The sequence below is a fragment of the Primulina eburnea genome, chromosome 2 (genome assembly GCF_022965805.1).
Source record: "Primulina eburnea isolate SZY01 chromosome 2, ASM2296580v1, whole genome shotgun sequence".
Taxonomy (NCBI): domain Eukaryota; kingdom Viridiplantae; phylum Streptophyta; class Magnoliopsida; order Lamiales; family Gesneriaceae; genus Primulina; species Primulina eburnea.
In genome coordinates, this window is record NC_133102.1 from 46,859,964 (window position 1) to 46,881,953 (window position 21,990).

Below are 21,990 nucleotides of genomic sequence, written 5' to 3' on the forward strand. Positions count from 1 at the left end.
GTCTGCACCTGACATATTTTGTTTTACTAGGAATGTTCATGTGCGATGTACATGGGTGACTAATAATGAAAAACATAATCACGAGATTTAGATAATGTTTAAAATCATTTGAATAACATCTTGTTTAAAATCGTTTGAATAATATCTTGTTTATGAGTATTTATCAATATAAATATGTCAAAACACAACAGATAAAAATACATTATGACAACAAATCTTATATATTCACTTATTTATATGACAATTTTCAATCCGCGTGATTATAACATAATGACAGTTATCTCAAATCAACAAAGATATTTTTCATCCAAATATCATTCAAAATGAAAAACAATAAAACTAAAATTAAATAAAATAGTGAATTTTACCAAAATAAAAACCACAATGTAGTTAAATAGAGTACACATAAACAAATGATCGTCAAATAAAATTATCTTATTTTACCAAATTATCATAATAATGTTAAGATAAAACCACTAAACTTGTTATAAGTTACATATCATTCCTGCTTTTTCTAACTTTTAACCCCTTGTGAATTTTATTTAACTTTCTATGTTTGTTTTTAGAAGACATATTATAGATAATTAATTTTATATAAAAAACAATTATTTGTAAATTAATATTGAGAATTAATAATTTCAGTGAAATAAAATTTTAACATAATATCACTCAAATATGTATAGTAATACACATATATAAATAAAATAAGACGCAATACTTAGTTAAAAAATATCATATGTAAAATTGTAATATATAACAAATGTAATAATAATTATTTCTATAATTCATAGTAATAAGGACTATATTGATTAAAAAATTATAAGGATTATCTCATAAATTTAATTCAAAAATAGAAAGTAATTTTCATTCTTTTTAATTTATCATTAATTTTTTTTTATAGGAATAAAGTTGAAATAAATCAAATTATACTGTAAATAACATATTAGAAAATTTTGCAAAAAAACATATAGAATCTACGTGTACTCAATGTTCATCTTCATTGGAAAAGTATCATCAGAAAAATAACATTTACTGACATGTTTTTAGTGACATTTGTAGAGAAGTGTAAGCTTGAGATATATATTGATAAAATAAAGTATCATGTTTAGGTATTTTGTAATACTTATCGTCAATTCAACCAAATATTGAAATAAGGTTATTATCATTTTCAATCTCAATCCTTAAATATATTTTTCTTGAATAATTTACAACACATTATCAATTTAGTTAAATTAACAAAATATTAATTGAGTTATAGCCAATCACTAATCAAATGATCTCATCTGAAAGCAAATCAATATACTATCATAACCACACTTTACCCCAACTATTTCATCATGACAAATTTGAGCGTAGGTGGTAGTTACAATCATTTACTCACACATACGGTCCGTTGAGTTGCAATAATAATGATAATAATAATAATAATAATAATAATAATAATATACTATTTATTAGTAATCATGATATAGTTAATGTGGTACATGAATAATATTTGAACAAAATTAACTATTTTGTAATTTAAAAATAAGGCTAAAAGTTCTTAATGTAATAAAACTAAAATAAATATAGACTAATATATAATTCGGAAGAAAAAAACTTAAAATGACTATCAAAATAAATCCTTAGAAACTAATATGATCTCATAATTTTGTGAAAGATTATAAATATATTATATAGATTAACCGAACCGTAAAAAATGATGAAGAAAAAGAAATGGTAACAAAACACGAACCATTGATAAATTAAACTAATTAAATTAAGGAAACTAATGTTACATCAAATAATTAAGTAAAAAAACTCATAGAGCGAGGAAAATAGATAATCAATAAAATAAAATGAAACCCTAAAATATCCAATGCATTAAACAAATTAATGTAATAAAATTAAAATAAAGACAGACTTTATAGTTTGGATGGAGGAACTTAAAATAAGCATCAAAATAAATCCTTAGAGACCAAGATCTAATTTTCAGATTTTGTGAAAAGTGACTAGAATTAACTGAAATCTGAAAAAAGAAGCAAGAAGAAGTCATGTAGAACCGCAAGGCGGAAAAAGGAAGAATGAATTCAATGTTTTCAATGAATATAATGCTCATATATTAATGATTAGTCATTCTTTATTTAAGATAAACAAAGAAATTACAAGTTAACTCATATAAGAATACAATTTGCTAAGCTAGATAAAGGACATATTACATGTGAGTAGATTTGAATTTGACAATTAAAATGGTGGAAGATATCCACAGGACCTCTGTCTGATTCTTTAATCTATGTAAAGAGATGAGAACTGAGAACCACCGGATATTTCTAACGGTGCATGTACAGAATCCTCTTATTTTAGTTCATTTCCATCCACTCAACTTTCTGCTTTTCTTCAACCCGTTGCATTCCATTCTTTAAGATTCAAGCATCAACTTGTGCAAGAAAAAATGACCCACCAACCATAATCCTTTTCCTGTAGATGACTATGTTCATCTGTTAGTTACGCTATTCAATTCCTAAATATTGATAGGCATATTCATTTGGTCAGGAGGAATTGCTTTTGGGTTTGATAGACTTGTGATGCTATTATCGGGAGCTTCATCCATTAGGGATGTTATAGCTTTCCCCAAGACTACCACTGCCCAGTGTGCCCTTACTCGCTCCCCTTCGGAGGTGGATGCCCAGCAGCTCAAGGATCTCTCATTTCAGACCATATAAGTTATCAATACATTTGAATCTCTGTAATTTTTTCTTGATTCAGTTTGCATATCCTCCTCTAGAAAGGGTGGTTACCAAACCCTTTTCCAAGGCTTACATATGCTGAAGCTATGATCAGATATGGTTCAGGTAGACCGACACCCGTTTCGATCTTGAATTGAAAGATGTAACATCTTCGTTGACTTTTTTCTTGTTTAATTGTTTTTTTGTCATTTCCTTGGGTTGATGAGACCATACTTTATCTTGTTATGGTATTTGATTATTTTTTTGTTTTTCTTTGGCTGTTTTTTAGATGCTTTTTCATTTATTTCTCTTGCATGTTTCACGGTTTAATTCTTTATTACTTGGTGTGTTTAATCGTTTCAGTGATTTTCATCATTCATCACGTTTTATGTTCTTTGTGACCCACATGCCAAGACTGGTTTCCTCCACTAAGATGGTTTGATTTTATCATCACACTATCTCCCTATGTGTTATGTGCAATATTTATCTGTGTTTATTCTTTGGAGTTGAATATTCTGAAGTTATGCCTGCAGGTATCTGATGTTTTCAGGGGTTCAACCTTCAAAGTATTTGCAGATACCTTGTCTAGTGGGGGAATCATTAAGGCATTATGTGTCCCTTCAGGAGCAAAATATTATTCAAATACAGCTCTCAAAAAGGGCGATATTTACTTTGAAGCCATAAAATCTGGAGCAAAGGGTCTGCCTTTCTTAAAGGTCTCAAGTGATGGTAGTAACATCAATGCTTTGGCATACGATATGTAATGCTTATGTTTTACAAAACTTAGTATTCTATTTTAGGGTCACTTGAAGGCATTCCTGCACTTGTGTCTAGTTTGGATCTGGCTAAGCAAGATTGTTTACTGAAGTTACTATTGGCCAGTTCAGATGATCTGATCCTGTTTGCAGTTGGTAAACCTACATCAGTTATAAAATCTTAGACCGTCTGAGGATTCATGTAGCATATGAGCTGTGCTTGATTGATCACGTATGTTATTGGTACCTTTTATTAAATATAATGCATCTAATTGATGGAAAATGTAGTTTTGTGAAGTTAAGCTTCTTTTTTTTCTGACTTTATTGTGTTTATCTCTGTCGTTTCTAGTCAAGACATTCAATCATGTGGGTGACTGATTTTCCAATGTTCGAATGGAATGACTACGAGGAGAGGTTTGAGGTTTGTGAAATCCTTAGTTTTGTTGTATTGATAATCCATATGGAAGCATGTGCTAGTTTCCGGGATTCATAATTGATGAGATGCTCGCTATGTTTCGTTGTAGGCCTTGCATCATCCATTCACTGCCCCTAACCCTGAGGATATGAAGGATCTTTCATCTGCTCGTGCCTTGGCCTATGACTTGGTTTATAACGGTGTTGAGGTAGAGGGAAACTAAATTTGTCATAGTAGCTGTATATGTGCTCAGGAAAAAAAATATTTTTTAAAACTGTGCTATCCCCATACCCAATATCAGATTGGAGGAGGAAGCTTGAGAATCTACAAGCGTGACATACAAGAAAAGGTGTTGGAAATTGTTGGAATCTCCTCCGAACAAGTTAGCAAAGCCATGCAATCTCATTGCCTATATAATTCACGCACCTTAGAATCCAGTTTTTGTCACTTGTATGAATGGGTAAGACTTTAGAGAATATGTTTAAATGTATCTCATATTTATGAAAACAAACATCTCCTGGTGTAACGAAATCACATCCGTGTTCAGTAGTCATGATTAAGACAATAAGCTACAGAAATACATTTTTTCTTCTTCATGGATCAAGTTTCTGCTTGGCATACTGTGAGTTTTTATGCTGGCATCTGACATTGATAACATGCACTTATGCTAAATCCACGAATATTCTGTATGCGGATTCTGAAGATAGTTTGATTCGCGACGGCTGTTGGTACAAGTAAGATTGGAGAAGTGATCATTGAACTTTTTTAACCTGTAAATACGAAAAGTTATTTGGATCAGCATCATCTTTGTCTATCTGACGAGCTTGGGCTCTATATATTATTGCAGGCTGAAGCAAAGTTTGGTTATCTGTTGGAGGCTTTGGACATGGGCGCTCCTCCTCATGGTATTTATTTCTTCATTATTTTGGAATGTATTTGTTTGTAAAATATGAATCGTCTGCACCCGACATATTTTGTTTTACTAGGAATGTTCGTTCATGTGCGATACACATGGGTGACTAATAATGAAAAACATAATCACGAGATTTAGATAATGTTTAAAATCGTTTGAATAAAATCTTGTTTAAAATCGTTTGAATAATATCTTGTTTATGAGTATTTATCAATCTAAATATATCAAAACACAACAGATAAAAATACATTATGACAACAAATCATATATATTCACTTATTTATATGACAATTTTCAATCCGCGTGATTATAACATAATGATGCGATGCACATGGGTGACTAATAATGAAAAACATAATCACGAGATTTAGATAATGTTTAAAATCGTTTGAATAAAATCTTGTTTAAAATCGTTTGAATAATATCTTGTTTATGAGTATTTATCAATCTAAATATATCAAAACACAACAGATAAAAATACATTATGACAACAAATCATATATATTCACTTATTTATATGACAATTTTCAATCTGCGTGATTATAACATAATGACAGTTATCTCAAATCAACAAAGGTATTTTTCATCCAAATATCATTCAAATGAAAAACAGTAAAAATAAAATTAATAAAATAGTGAATTTTACCAAAATAAAAACCCCAATGTACTAAAATAGAGTACACATAAACAAATGTGCGCCAAATAAAATTATCTCATTTTACTAAATTATCATAATAATGTTAAGATAAAACCACTAGACTTGTTATAAGTTACATATCATTCGTGCTTTTTCTAACTTTTAACCCCTTGTGAATTTTATTTAACTTGCTATGTTTGGTTTTAGAATACATATTATAGATAATTAATTTTATATAAAAAACAATCATTTGTAAATTAATATTGAGGATTAATAATTTCAGTGAAATAAAATTTTAACATAATATCACTCAAATATGTATAGTAAAACACATATATAAATAAAATAAGACGCAATACTTAATTAAAAAATATCATATGTAAAATTGTAATATATAACAAATGCTAATAAATTATTTCTATAATTCATATTTACTATAAGGACTATATTGATTAAAAAATTGTAAGGATTATCTCATAAATTTGATTCAAAAGTAGAAAGTAATTTTCATTCTTTTTAATTTATCATTAATTTCTCTTTATATGAATAAAGTTGAAATAAATCAAATTAATCAAATTATATTGTAAATAAATATGAGAAAATTTTGCAAAAAAAACATATAGAATCTACGTGTACTCAATGTTCATCTTCATCGGAAAAGTATCATCGGAAAAATAACATTTACTGACATGTTTTTAATGACATTTGTAGAGAAGTTTAAGCTTGAGATATATATTAATAAAATAAAGTATCATGTTTTGGTATTTTGTAATATTTATCGTCGATTCAACCAAATAATGAAATAAGGTTATTATCATTTTCAATCTCAATCCTTAAATATATTTTTCTTGAATAATTTACAACACATTATCAATTTAGTTAAATTAACAAAATATTAATTGAGTTATATCCCATCACAAATCAAATGATCTCATCTGAAAGCAAATCAATATACTATCATAACCACGTTTTACCCCAACTATTTCATCATGACAAATTTGAGCGTAGGTGGTAGTTACAATCATTTACTCTCACATACGGTCCGTTGAGTTGCAATAATAATGATAATAATAATAATATACTATTTATTAGTAATCATGATATAGTTAATGTGGTACTAGAATAATATTTGAACAAAATTAACAATTTTGTAATTTAAAAATAAGGCTAAAAGTTCTTATTGTAATAAAACTAAAATAAATATAGACTAATATATAATTCGGAAGAAAAAAACTTAAAATGACTATCAAAATAAATCCTTAGAAACTAATATAATCTCATAATTTTGTGAAAGATGATAAGTATATTATATAGATTAACCGAACCGTAAAAAATGATGAAGAAAAAGAAATGGTAACAAAACACGAACCATTGATAAATTAAACTAATTAAAATAAGGAAACTAATGTTACATCAAATAATTAAGTAAAAAAACTCAGAGAGAGAGGAAAATAGATAATCAATAAAATAAAACCCTAAAATATCCAATGCATTAAACAAATTAATGTAATAAAATTAAAATAAACAAATTAATGTAATAAAATTAAAATAAAGACAAACTTTATAGTTTGGATGGAGGAACTTAAAATAACCATCAAAATAAATCCTTAGAGACCAAGATCTAATTTTCAAATTTTGTGAAAAGTGACTAGAATTAATTGAAATCTGAAAAAAGAAGCAAGAAGAAGTCATGTAGAACCGCAAGGCGGAAAAAGGAGAAATGAATTCAATGTTTTCAATGAATATAATGCTCATATATTAATTATTAGTCATTAGTTATTTAAGATAAACAAAGAAATTATAAGTTAACTCATATAAGAATACAATTTGCTAAGCTAGATAAAGGACATATAGGGAGTTCACAATTAGAAGTGGTATATTTATATGTGAGTAGATTTGAATTTGAACAATTAAAATGGTGGAAGATATCCACAGGACCTCTGTCTGATTCTTTAATCTATGTAAAGAGATGAGAACTGAGAACCACTGGATATTTCTAACGATGCGTGTATCCTACTTACAGAATCCTCTTATTTTAGTTCGTTTCCATCCACTCAACTTTCTGCTTTTCTTCAACCCGTTGCATTCCATTCTTTAAGATTCAAGCATCAACTTGTGCAAGAAAAAATGACCCACCAACCATAATCCTTTTCCTGTAGTTCATCTGTTAGTTACGCTATTCAATTCCTAAATATTGATAGGCATGTTCATTTGGTCAGGAGGAATTGCTTTTGGGTTGGATAGACTTGTGATGCTATTATCGGGAGCTTCATCCATTAGGGATGTTATAGCTTTCCCCAAGACTACCACTGCCCAGTGTGCCCTTACTCGCTCCCCTTCGGAGGTGGATGCCCAGCAGCTTAAGGATCTCTCACTTCAGACCATATAAGTTATCAATACATTTGAATCTCTGTAATTTTTTCTTGATTCAGTTTGCATATCCTCCTCTAGAAAGGGTGGTTAGCAGTGGAAGGGTGGTGATAACATTGGTCTCTTGTTTGTATGTCAAATTCGGTTTACATTTTTTACTGGATATATACCCTAGCAGCATTATCTTTCCTGCATAATAATCATTACCATTGTTGTGAAAAGCGAGCGCCTGGCTGCGCCTAGGCGACAGGCGCAGCCAGGCGCACCTGTTGCGCCTGGGTCCTAACCCAGGCGCAAGACATTAAAGAAGCGCGCGCCTGAGGAGCGCCTCGGCCCAGGCGCGCTGCTGTAGAAAGGCGAGCGACTGTGCGCTTTGGTAATACACCATGTGATTCATAATTTATAACTCAAGCTCAATAAAATTTAAAGCCCAATAACAAATAAAAGCCCTTTTTAATGTTTTAAATAAGCCCTACAATCTGCATGTACGTTACCGTTCCTTGAAATTTTTTCTTGAGTAGCGCAGCGGCCTTTCTCTTCATCTGAAACTCTCTGGTTCTGTTCGTCTCTCACTTTTCTACTGTTTTTCATCTTCTGTGCTAGTTTGCTTCTTCAAAAACTGTGAGTATACAAGAGTTGGTGGTTTTGTGCCTTGTGGATTACAATATAGGATTTATTGTATATGGATCAATGATCATCTTTCTACAATCTGCATGCCTTTGCTTGCTTGATGTCTTACACTCTTACTGTTGTTGTGGCCTATGATTAGGAAAAGCATCTTTTTCGAAGTGGGTTTATTTGGATTTATGCAGTCTTTTGTGTTAAATGCGCTTTACTTCAATAGAGCGTGCGCTTCGCCTCGCGCCTCAGGCCCCAAGACACCCTTGCGTTTTAGTGCGCCTTGCGCCCCAAATAACTATGATCATTACAATAGAATATAAGTAGAGTAGAACCTGCAGTACATATACATTGTATGATACTGCAAAACTCCATAACACAAATTAATTTTGAAAATCTTATAATTATTATTTTTAAAAAAGCCCCACAATCCATGTTACCTATTTAATTATTTGCTAGATTACCAGATTGTATCACCATTGTATTTATTTTCCCTGTATTATAAAAATTATATTTACCTTAAAATATTCAGCTGCAATTTTCGTGTATGCCAACAATTATATCTTTAATATTTAAAAACTGATGATATTATTCATATACAAAGAAAATAATTAAATTCAAGAAATCTAACTTTAATATTTATCTTGAACATAATCTAACTTTAATATTAAATATCTTATCCTTGATTTTAACACGGACATACAAAATGTTGATTATTATTGTATATTTTTTTTAGCAGGTTTTTTGTGAGGACGCTTTTCACGAATCTTTATCTGTGAGACGGGTCAACCTTACCGATATTCACAATAACTCTTAACATAAAAAGTAATACTTTTCATAGATGATCCAAATAAATCGATATACACAATAAAAAGTAATACTTTTTTATGGATGACCTAAATAAGAGATCCGTCTCACAAAATACGACTCGTGAGAGCGTTTCACATAAGTTTTTGTCATTTATTTTTGACAAAATACATAGTAATACCAAGGTGTAAACATTTTTGATCTATAAAATATTTATTAAATGTTAATATAAGATATAAAATATACTTAAACATTAAAATTAAAAACATGATTATTATTCGTTGATTTTTATTATTTTTCTACATTATGGAATATATAATTCACCCGCTATTGATAACATAACCTTCATAATAAAAAAATATTATTTGAGTCCGTTCATTATATTTAGACGTAAATAATTTATTAAAATCATTACATGTCTATTTATTATTTATTTTGAGAAAAGTTTAAACAAAAATATATTAACCGATAATTTCGATAAACAATATTTAATTTTAAATACAAAATTTTGATTAATAGTCATATTTCTTATTTAAGGTATCTTATGATATACAAGGAAAGCGTGTCAACGGTAATATTGTGTGTAAACGGTATTATTCTCATTTAACCGTTTTATTTATGGGTCAATAAATAGACCAGCGACACTGCTAAAAACCCTCGGATTCGTTTCCTCCTCATGTATCGATAAGTTATCATCCCTCCATGTCCCTCCTCCTCCTCCGCTCCCTTCCCGCCGGCGCTTTTCGCGCTAGGCACTCGCCGTCGTCACATCTGCCTTTCATTCTCGCCTTCGGCAGAATTAAATCGAATCCAATTGCTTCACTTCAGAGACGCGCGATCTTCTCAATTTCCGCTTCCGCCACTTCGGCTTCCGAAACCATCAGTATCTCTGCTCACAAACATCCGCCACCGCCCTCGTCCGATGCGAATACAGCCGCACTTGAATGGGTCAATCGAACCGCTTTTTGTGGCGAATTGTCCGAACCCGACGTCGGTAAGCGGGTCCGACTTTGTGGGTGGGTGGCCCTCCATCGTGTTCACGGCGCTCTCACATTTGTCACTCTTCGTGACCATACCGGAACTGTTCAGGTTTGTTTTACTCTATTTCAGACGCGCATCTGTTCAATATGTATTTTAATTTAATTTTTGTGGTAAACGAGGTCGGAAACCCCTTTACTTGATTTAGTGGATGACATTTGACAAATATATTTTCCTTTCTATTTCTTTTGGATTTCTGACGATTAGGTAACGACGCTCCCAGATGAGTTTCCCGAGGCCCATTCACTTATGAATGGGTTGAGACTTGAGTATGTAATAGCCGTGGAGGGTTTTGTTCGGCCTAGACCAGTTGAGTCGATCAACAGGAACATGAAGACTGGATCCATAGAGGTAGATAATTTATTCTGTAATCACAGTAAATCTATACCCTAATACATGTAAAAATTACGTGTTAACTTCAGTAACAAAAACATTTATTTAATGTTTTTTTGTCAGTTGTCACCTTCTTTTTTAGAATTGTATACACACCTTGTGCCAAATATTTCCATTTCTCAAATCTCAAGCATGTTGAGAGTCTTGGCACCGAAGAGAATTTTTACTTTTGCGAGTAAGTTGTGATTATAACTCAGCATGATTAAATTTTCTTTCTTTTTTTTGGAATTATATCGATTGGTTTTTCTCAACACGATTCTTGGAATTTTTACATTCTTGCCTAATTTATTGTATTAATATTAAATAATGCAAATGCTATCTCTATGCTATACCTCAGGATAATTTAGTCAAGATAAGTTTTCCTAATCACTACTTTCATCAAGTCATTATCCTATTAATAAACTTCATTTGATTGTCTTGTCCATGGTGGCGTTGCCATATCGAGATTTATCGTAGCTTTGTGCCTATGCACACAATTGTTATGTTTTAGCTCAAAATATTTGTACTTGTATGGGCATTTAAGTCATTGCTGAGAAGCTGCTATGAAGCTCCCGTGGAAAACGTAAAATGTGTCGACTATTTTATTATGTAAATGTTCTCAAATTATCATTAAAATATCTTCCGTGCGTAGGTAGCTGCAGAACACGTCCATGTGTTGAATGCAGTAAGTTTTAAGTTACCTTTCTTGGTGACCACTGCAGAGGAAACAAAAGATTCCATTAAAGAGGAAATTAGACTGAGGTAACCAGTGTTTTTTATGGATTTTCATCTATGATTGAATTGCAATTTTAAATTTGTTACTAGAACCATTTTCAATTCGTTACCTTGTTCATGCTCATTTAAAAGATATAGGTATGTAATGGGGAATATTGTTTGAAAATCTTTGTCCAAGCCCCTCTACCTTATTTTTGTTTTATATCCTCAATGTTGTTGGGAAACGAGTGTATTATTTGGAATTCATCATTTGAACGAGCAAAGATATATGCTTCCGATTCACACTTAAAACTAATTATTACTTTGTCCTAGATATTGTACGTAAAAGGATAGATATAGTCATCTTTTGATAATCTCAAATTGTGTAGATACTGCTCGAAATTGTGAAAGATTCAAGACTTACGATCTTGTCTTGCTACTTTCTGATGTCTCCTTTTCTCGTTTACATTTTTTAGTTTTCTTGGGTATGTGTGTCTGGAAATCTGTGCTTTTGAATTTTTTGGAATCTTTTATGCAAATGAATGACACAAATCTTTAAATAAAGATCACTATTTCTTCACGCCCCTGACATGTCTCTCTTTTTATCTACTTTTAAATAGCAGTGCTATGCTGTCCCTGTTGTTGTCACTCAAGCTTATGATGTTCATAATTCAAGCTCTGCGTTAAATAAAATGGGTAGGGTTGGAGAAAACTTAGATCACCAATGATACATGTATAAAAAATTCAGGCTTGCTGATCACTCCTCTGGCTGCATGAACTAAAATCATATGTAAATATTGTTAGATATCGATGCCTTGATTTACGAAGACCTCATATGAATTCAAACATAATGTTGCGGCATAGAGTGGTGAAACTTATTCGACGATATCTTGAGGATTTTCATGGTTTTGTGGAGGTAATAAATCTGACCTTCTGTTCCTTTAATTATGATAATTGCTATTTGTAACTTCTTAATCATGGAAAGGGTTATGGGATTGCTTCTCCTGGTCTATCCTATTTCCTTCTGTTGATTCCAATCTTCTGATGTTTTAAGGTAGATTGAGACTCCAATTTTATCTAGATCTACTCCAGAAGGTGCAAGGGATTATTTAGTGCCTTCTAGAATTCAGGTACCTTTGTCTTTTCTAGTTGCACCGCCAACTGGTAGGTGACCTTTGACTTGTAGATTCTTACAAAAACTGGCTTTTTTAAAACGGTTAGACATTGTATTTTTCTTATTGCATTCCTATTATTTTAACACGTGCTTCAGAATATTATATATGTATTGGCTGTGACTGTAATTTGTATTAAAGACTTTGTTCTCATGCTATTTCTAGTGGCGACATGTGGATCACGAGTACCAATGTCACAATTTGCAACTTGGCACCTTCGGTTTCTGGAACAGTAAAAAACTGAAACACATTTACGTGTGGTGAATGAGTGCTTTGCTGGAGTTATAAACACTAAATAATGCATTGCTAATTTCTATTGGCACTATTTATCAGATGGATGATCTAATTTAGTTGAGTTGCCGCATGCAAAGATAACACATAAGAGGCGCACTTTTAGCTTCATGCTGATCTATTGGTTGAGTTTGCATATTTATTATATATTATATGTTACGGAAATCTGATCCTTGATCCTTCTCCTTGAAGCCAGGATTATTTTATGCTTTGCCTCAGAGTCCACAGCTTTTCAAGCAAATGCTCATGGTTTCTGGTTTTGATAGATACTATCAAATTGCAAGGTTTCTTCTCTAATACTTAGTTTATTTCTTTCCTTTTCAATGAGCCCGGATCATAATTCGATGACTGGGGTAGTTTTGGCATTCTTCTTATTTTCTGACCAACATAATTTAGACTCCCCTTATTTGCAGATGCTTCAGGGATGAAGATCTGAGGGCAGATAGGCAACCTGAATTCACGCAGTTGGACATGGAAATGGCATTCACTCCTCTGGAAGACATGCTGAAGCTCAATGAAGAGTTAATCAGAAAGGTTTGTCGGTTTGGTGTGGATTTCACTTTGTTTCATTCATGATGGAGGATGCTAAGATCTCTTTGATATTTCGTGAACTAGTCTCGCTTTTACCTCCATGGTTTCTTGGTTAACCTAATTTTCTCCATTTAATTCTTGTTCCAAGGTACCGAATTTGTTTAACTTGGTAGCACTAAAGGTTGTTAGTTCTACACACATATACCTTGATGTACTAGCTTTGTCCACAGCTGAAAATACTCTCGGTGTTTCTAAACGGTCAACATGGAATTTTTCTGAATAGAATGGTGAGAATGGTTATCTGATATTTTGAATAGCATTTGAATACAAAACATCACATTGCATAGAAAGTTGGCTCAAGTTACGGCAAAGTTTGTCATAATCTATTGTGGCTTTACCTTATATGATTGCAATAATGATGCATATATGTTGACAAAGAGTGTCTTACTTTGTGCTTAGCAATTATATTTGCAGTGACTGATTGTGCTTCAATGATGTCGAGGTAACTGTATCTGGTGATTTGATTGAATCTTGACCTCATTTAACCAGACACTACTTCAATTTAATTTGAAATCCTTGTTAGGCTTCTCCTCTACTGGGTCTTCCGTTAGTTTTATGGGGATCTCAAAGTTTGTGGTTGATGGATGCCATCTTATGTGACTATTCCTGACGTGGTTTCTTGGTTTTAACTTTTTGTTTGTATTTTTATTTTATCCTGCAGTTTCCGTAGGTAATATGACAATTTGCTCAAACGATGTGGTATCAAGCATGAACATATATTACTCTCTTGCAGGTTTTTTTTGAGATCATTGGAGTTGAACTACCAAACCCTTTTCCAAGGCTTACATATGCTGAAGCTATGATCAGATATGGTTCAGATAGACCCGACACCCGTTTCGATCTTGAATTGAAAGATGTAACATCTTCGTTGACTTTTTTCTTGTTTAATTGTTTTTTTGTCATTTCCTTGAGTTGATGAGACCATATAATTTATCTTGTTATGGTATTTGATTATTATTTTTGTTTTTCTTTGGCTGTTTTTTTAGATGCTTTTTCATTTATTTCTCTTGCATGTTTCACGGTTTAATTCTTTATTACTTGGTGTGTTTAATCGTTTCAGTGATTTTCATCATTCATCACGTTTTATCTTCTTTGTGACCCACATGCCAAGACTGGTTTCCTCCACTAAGATGGTTTGATTTTATCATCACACTATCTCCCTATGTGTTATGTGCAATATTTATCTGTGTTTATTCTTTTGGAGTTGAATATTCTGAAGTTATGCCTGCAGGTATCTGATGTTTTCAGGGGTTCAACCTTCAAAGTATTTGCAGATACCTTGTCTAGTGGGGGAATCATTAAGGCATTATGTGTCCCTTCAGGAGCAAAATATTATTCAAATACAGCTCTCAAAAAGGGCGATATTTACTTTGAAGCCATAAAATCTGGAGCAAAGGGTCTGCCTTTCTTAAAGGTCTCAAGTGATGGTAGTAACATCAATGCTTTGGCATACGATATGTAATGCTTATGTTAAGGAGTTGTATCATTTTTTTACATAACTTAGTATTCTATTTTAGGGTCACTTGAAGGCATTCCTGCACTTGTGTCTAGTTTGGATCTGGCTAAGCAAGATTGTTTACTGAAGTTACTATTGGCCAGTTCAGATGATCTGATCCTGTTTGCAGTTGGTAAACCTACATCAGTTAATAAAATCTTAGACCGGCTGAGGATTCATGTAGCGAATGAGCTGTGCTTGATTGATCACGTAAGTTATTGGTACCTTGGATTAAATATAATGCATTGATGGAAAATGTAGTTTTGTGAAGTTAAGCTTCTTTTTTTCGACTTTATTGTGTTTATCTCTGTGGTTTCTAGTCAAGACATTCAATCATGTGGGTGACTGATTTTCCAATGTTCGAATGGAATGACTACGAGGAGAGGTTTGAGGTTTGTGAAATCCTTAGTTTTGTTGTATTGATAATCCATATGGAAGCATGTGCTAGTTTCCGGGATTCATAATTGATGAGATGCTCGCTATGTTTCGTTGTAGGCCTTGCATCATCCATTCACTGCCCCTAACCCTGAGGATATGAAGGATCTTTCATCTGCTCGTGCCTTGGCCTATGACTTGGTTTATAACGGTGTTGAGGTAGAGGGAAACTAAATTTGTTATAGTAGCTGTATATGTGCTAAGGAAAAAAATATTTTTTTAAACTGTGCTATCCCCATACCCAATATCAGATTGGAGGAGGAAGCTTAAGAATCTACAAGCGTGACATACAAGAAAAGGTGTTGGAAATTGTTGGAATCTCCTCCGAACAGGTTAGCAAAGCCATGCAATCTCATTGCCTATATAATTCACGCACCTTAGAATCCAGTTTTTGTCACTTGTATGGGGTAAGACTTAAGAGAATATGTTTGAATGTATCTCATATTTATGAAAACAAACATCTCCTGGTGTAACAAAATCACATCCGTGTTCAGTAGTCATGATTAAGACAATAAGCTACAGAAATACATTTTTTCTTCTTCATGGAATGCACTTATGCTAAATCCACGAATATTCTGTATGCGGATTCTGAAGATAGTTTGATTCGCGACAGCTGTTGGTACAAGTAAGATTGGAGGAGTGATCATTGAACTTTTTTAACCTGTAAATACGAAAACGTTATTTGGATCAGCATCATCTTTGTCTATCTGACAAGCTTGGACTCTATATATTATCGCAGGCTGAAGCGAAGTTTGGTTATCTGTTGGAGGCTTTGGACATGGGCGCTCCTCCTCATGGTATTTATTTCTTCATTATTTTGGAATGTATTTGTTTGTAAAATATGAATCGTCTGCACATGACATATTTTGTTTTATTAGGAATGTTCATGTGCAATGCACGTGGGTGACTAATAATGAAAAACATAATCACGATATTTAGATAATGTTTAAAATCGTTTGAATAACATCTTGTTTAAAATCGTTTGAATAATATCTTGTTTATGAGTATTTATCAATCTAAATATATCAAAACACAATAGATAAAAATACATTATGACAATAAATCATATATATTTACTTAGTTATATGACAATTTTCAATCCGCGTGATTATAACATAATGACAGTTCTCTCAAGTCAACAAAGATATTTTTCATCCAAATATCATTCAAAATGAAAAACAGTAAAAATAAAATTAATAAAATAGTGAATTTTACCAAAATAAAAATCACAATGTACTTAAATAGAGTACACATAAACAAATGATCGTCAAATAAAATTATCTTATTTTACTAAATTATCATAATAATGTTAAAATAAAACCACTAAACTTGTTATAAGTTACATATCATTCTTGCTTTTTCTAACTTTTAACTCCTTGTGAATTTTATTTAACTTTCTATGTTTGTTTTTAGAATACATATTATAGATAATTAATTTTATATAAAAACAATCATTTGTAGATTAATATTGAGGATTAATAATTTCAGTGAAATAAAATTTATCATAATATCACTCAAATATGTATAGTAAAACACATATAAATAAAATAAGACGCAATACTTAGTTAAAAAATATCATATGTAAAATTGTAATATATAACAAATGCCAATAAATTATTTCTATAATTCATATTTACTATAAGGACTATATCGATTAAAAAAATTATAAGAATTATATCATAAATTTAATTCAATAGTAGAAAGTAATTTTCATTCTTTTTAATTTATCATTAATTTCTCTTTATATGAATAAAGTTGAAATAAATCAAATTATACTGTAAATAAAATATTAGAAAATTTTGCAAAAAAAAACATATAGAATCTACGTGTACTCAATGTTCATCTTCATTGGAAAAGTATCATCAGAAAAATAAAATTTACTGACATGTTTTTAATGACATTTTTAGAGAAGTGTAAGCTTGAGATATATATTGATAAAATAAAGTATCATGTTTATTTATTTTGTAATACTTATCATCGATTCAACCAAATAATGAAATAATGTTATTATCATTTTCAATCGCAATCCTTAAATATATTTTTCTTGAGTAATTTACAACACATTATTAATTAGTTAAATTAACAAAATATTAATTGAGTTAAACCCAATCACAAATGAAATGATCTCATCTGAAAGCAAATCAATATACTTATCATAACCACACTTTACCCCAACTATTTCATCATGACAAATTTGAGCGTAGGTGGTAGTTACAATCATTACTCATACATACGGTCCGTTGAGTTGCAATAATAATGATAATAATAATATACTATTTATTAGTAATCATGATATAGTTAATGTGGTACATGAATAAGATTTGAACAAAATTAACAATTTTGTAATTTAAAAATGAGGCTAAAAGTTCTTAATGTAATAAACCTAAAATAAATATAGATTAATATATAATTCGGAATAAAAAACTTAAAATGACTATCAAAATAAATCCTTAGAAACTAATATAATCTCATAATTTTGTGAAAGATGATAAATATATTATATAGATTAACCGAACCGTAAAAAATGATGAAGAAAAAGAAATGGTAACAAAACACGAACCATTGATAAATTAAACTAATTAAATTAAGGAAACTAATGTTACATCAAATAATTAAGTAAAAAAACTCAGAGAGAGAGGAAAATAGATAATCAATAAAATAAAACCCTAAAATATCCAATGCATTAAACAAATTAATGTAATAAAATTAAAATAAAGACAGACTTTATAGTTTGGATGGGGGAACTTAAAATAACCATCAAAATAAATCCTTAGAGACCAAGATGTAATTTTCAAATTTTGTGAAAAGTGACTAGAATTAACTGAAATCTGAAAAAAGAAGCAAGAAAAAGTCATGTAGAACCGCAAAGCGGAAAAAGGAGGAATGAATTCAATGCTTTCAATGAATATAATGCTCATATATTAATGATTAGTCATTAGTTATTTAAGATAAACAAAGTTAACTCATATAAGAATACAATTTGCTAAGCTAGATAAAGGACATATAGGGAGTTCACAATTAGAAGTGGTATATTTATATGTGAGTAGATTTGAATTTGAACAATTAAAATGGTGGAAGATATCCACAGGACCTCTGTCTGATTCTTTAATCTATGTAAAGAGATGAGAACTGAGAACCACTGGATATTTCTAACGGTGCGTGTATCCTATTTACAGAATCCTCTTATTTTAGTTCATTTCCATCCACTCAACTTTCTGCTTTTCTTCAACCCGTTGCATTCCATTCTTTAAGATTCAAGCATCAACTTGTGCAAGAAAAATGACCCACCAACCATAATCCTTTTCCTGTAGTTCATCTGTTAGTTACGCTATTCAATTCCTAAATATTGATAGGCATGTTCATTTGGTCAGGAGGAATTGCTTTTGGGTTGGATAGACTTGTGATGCTATTATCGGGAGCTTCATCCATTAGGGATGTTATAGCTTTCCCCAAGACTACCACTGCCCAGTGTGCCCTTACTCGCTCCCCTTCGGAGGTGGATGCCCAGCAGCTTAAGGATCTCTCACTTCAGACCATATAAGTTATCAATACATTTGAATCTCTGTAATTTTTTCTTGATTCAGTTTGCATATCCTCCTCTAGAAAGGGTGGTTAGCAGTGGAAGGGTGGTGATAACATTGGTCTCTTGTTTGTATGTCAAATTCGGTTTACATTTTTTACTGGATATATACCCTAGCAGCATTATCTTTCCTGCATAATAATCATTACAATAGAATATAAGTAGAGTAGAACCTGCAGTACATATACATTGTATGATACTGCTATTTTAATTTTTTTTTCCGATTTTATATTATTTAGTATTTATTTATACATGTAAAAATGTCAATACACGTATTGATTATCGATAGTTATTTTCTAGTTTACCATCAAATGTTAGAATCATCTCTTTTTGTTTTCAAAGAAAAGCGTAGGAGTGCTATTTGAGCCCATCCCGGTTATGTTCATCCGACCTTGCATTTCTGTCTACATACAAAAAAGATAAATAAAATGACATTGATTATTCATCATACTCATGTGGGTATTGTCCCTATGATAGGATGGATGACCAAGATTTGGACATACATATATAAGACCACTTTTTTTTTGATATTGTATGTGTGGCAAGATCTTATTCGTTGAAATGAAATGAGGACAGTGTCTACATAAGTAGGATCTCATTAACCGTAAAGTAGAATATGCAAGAATCTTTTTAAATAATTTGATTAATTCTTTTGCTTTATTTAAAAGCTAAGTGAGGTTTGGTCCCTTTAATACGTGTATTGCCAATAAGTTATCATATACTAGTGAATCGAAGCGTGCTTGTACAAATAGTTTTTGGCCCAGTTTGTGGTCGCTTGTCTTTAGTTGGAAATGGGGTATTTGAAAAATTAGACCATGACGCCAAAATACTAGTTTTTAAGGGGATGTATATATAGATATAGAAGTTATGGAGTCACTCCGAAATTCTCTAGCGTTTTGTCTTTTGTGTGTTAATTTTGTTAATGCTGTTTAACGTACGAAAAGAATCTCTACAGCTGCATAAGGATAGAAACCAGAAAACAAAAATAGATTGAATATGAACTCAAAACTGAAATAAAAGAATAAAAATCTTACCTTTCATTATACTTGTGAACAAGGGCTAAAAAATCGAACAGAAGTTCCAAATTAGAAAAGAAAAACCAAATGTTCCTAAGATCAAAATATCACGTACACGAAAACCATGGCAGACTTCTGAGACTCAATCAAATCTCCAAGATGGTATAAAAAAAATCTCTCCATATTGCCAAGAAGCTCAAAACTGAGTGCAAACTATATATACATCAGCAATCCAAGAACTATTAGAACAGGGGTATCTCACTGCAATGTCTTCCACTGATTCAAATTAAGCAACTGGCGGTTTGATTTATATCATACCAAGCCACGGAATTCCAAGAACCGCATCATGTTTCTTCAGTTCCTCAAAAATTTTTTTTATTAAGGATTATATTTTGAATCGGTTTTAGTGCAGTGTGCATCTGTACCATGCTTAGTGCACTGATGGTATCCCATACTTCGGAGAAATTCCCTTATCTCTTTGGAACTGCTGTTGCTTGCCTGCAAGAGACGTTCATCTTCTTCATATATAAGGTAAGGTGCTTCATTCTTCTTTCTTGATAATAGTTTTGATGCGCCCTTTAGAACATGATACTCCCAACCCTGAACATCTATTTTGATGAGATGCACATGCTCGGATTCTTGTACAACTTCATCCAGAGGGATAGAATTGACTTGTAGTTCAATCTCCTCATTGGACTTAAAAGCCATCTTGGCACCTTCGGCGGAGACTGCACTATTGTCAAGCCGCCCAACCAACTAGGGATATACACACATGCCACACAGTGCAAGACACATTCAGAAATTGTTCTATGAAGATAAACCGGATATATAAAACTTTTACGCTGAAAAAAACCACAAAGGTGAAGGAGAATACTAGTTTCTCGCACAGTAGATAGACCATACAGTACATAAATCTAAGTTTTTAATCAGAAGCAGAGTATGTGGCGATGGGGGAGAAAGGAATTTAGGCTGCAACACAATAGATAAAAAAGTTCTTTTTCTAGCATTTTAAAATCCTTTGAGACACGGAAATACCAGAAGAACCAAGTGCTTTTCTTAGAAAACTCCCCTGCAAGACATGATGGGGCTGTGCATTTTATCATATGCTGTAGCACAAATACTACAAATCATCGATTATTTCTGAACAGACAATCCTAACTCCTAAAAGTTTACCCCCAATGCTCAATAACAAAAAACATTGATCACAAAGCCAGTTTCAGAAGGAAAAAAAAGAAAAACAGTTCCACACATTAGTATACTCTGACCAATCCTTAAACACAAAAAGAGAGAGAGATAATTTGGCAGAAAACTGAACACCTTATGAAATGTGATGTTCCCGGATCGATCAGAAGCAGCGGCTTCAAACACCTCCACCAAGTCTCCAACTCTATTAAAATAAATTCCTTCACAAATCCTCTGCAAATTCTCAAAAACAGGCTCAAATGCCAAGACCCTGAAACCCATAACAGCAGCAGCAAAAGTAGCCATTCCCACATTAGCTCCCACGTCCACAAATATCCCATTTCTGCCCTCCCCCTTCATCTTCTCCATCAACTCCTGTACCGTCGCAGAAATATCAGGTCTTCTAAAGGGCTTCCCTTTAAGCGTCCGAACAATGTTTTTGTGCGGCTTTTCCGGAAAACTCCCAAAGTCCGAAAGGGAATAGAGGAAAGGATGTTTGAGTCCTTCAACAACGTTGGCAAACACAGGGTAAGCCTGAGCAGAGCTAATGCAATCGAATCTTTTGATGGGTCTGACAGATATTGAATCTTTACTGATCTTGTTGGGATTATCGTGGGGGTTTTGGGTGGACAGGTAGAGGAACGCGAGCACGAGAAGGGATGTGGAGACGAAGAGAAGTAGGTTTTTTGGGGTTAGGATTTTAGTGGATTGGTTTCTTTTCCAGGAATTTGCCATGGAAATGGAGGAGATGAAGAAGTGCGAATAGAGAGCGTAGATCTTGCAACACCAAGCGCCGGGTGTATTCTTACAATTATTATTTTATTAATATTTTTATGCATTCACTATTACAAAAATTAAATAATTAAAAAGAGATTCTAAATTTG

General features: G+C 32.0%; 2 protein-coding genes across 8 annotated transcripts; one reads left to right on the plus strand and one right to left on the minus strand.

The window, feature by feature from the left end:
* Nucleotides 1-9,831: 9,831 nt before the first annotated feature.
* Nucleotides 9,832-19,132, plus strand: LOC140823832 (aspartate--tRNA ligase, chloroplastic/mitochondrial-like). Of its 7 annotated transcripts, none has more exons than XM_073185344.1 (17): nt 9,832-10,309; nt 10,466-10,609; nt 11,283-11,392; nt 12,149-12,260; nt 12,403-12,474; nt 13,000-13,091; nt 13,221-13,341; nt 14,132-14,254; nt 14,630-14,707; nt 14,741-14,825; nt 14,928-15,103; nt 15,214-15,285; nt 15,389-15,487; nt 15,580-15,660; nt 16,068-16,125; nt 18,700-18,728; nt 18,772-19,132. In XM_073185344.1, exons 1-17 carry the CDS (start codon nt 9,923-9,925, stop codon nt 19,045-19,047), a joined length of 2,115 nt encoding a protein of 704 aa, XP_073041445.1. In that variant the 5' UTR covers nt 9,832-9,922; the 3' UTR covers nt 19,048-19,132. The 7 variants fall into 7 exon arrangements, with proteins under 7 accessions (XP_073041445.1, XP_073041443.1, XP_073041444.1 ...); XM_073185343.1 differs by having other exon boundaries at nt 9,838-10,309; nt 14,916-15,103; nt 18,772-19,129; XM_073185342.1 differs by having other exon boundaries at nt 9,836-10,309; nt 14,630-14,825; nt 18,772-19,130.
* Nucleotides 19,133-19,922: 790 nt separating this feature from the next.
* Nucleotides 19,923-21,917, minus strand: LOC140823835 (uncharacterized). Its single transcript, XM_073185350.1, has 2 exons — nt 21,242-21,917; nt 19,923-20,680 (listed from the first exon to the last, which is right to left on the minus strand). The coding sequence occupies exons 1-2, from the start codon at nt 21,839-21,841 to the stop codon at nt 20,303-20,305; spliced, it is 978 nt and encodes a 325-aa protein (XP_073041451.1). The 5' UTR covers nt 21,842-21,917; the 3' UTR covers nt 19,923-20,302.
* Between the last annotated feature and the right edge of the window lie 73 nt (nt 21,918-21,990).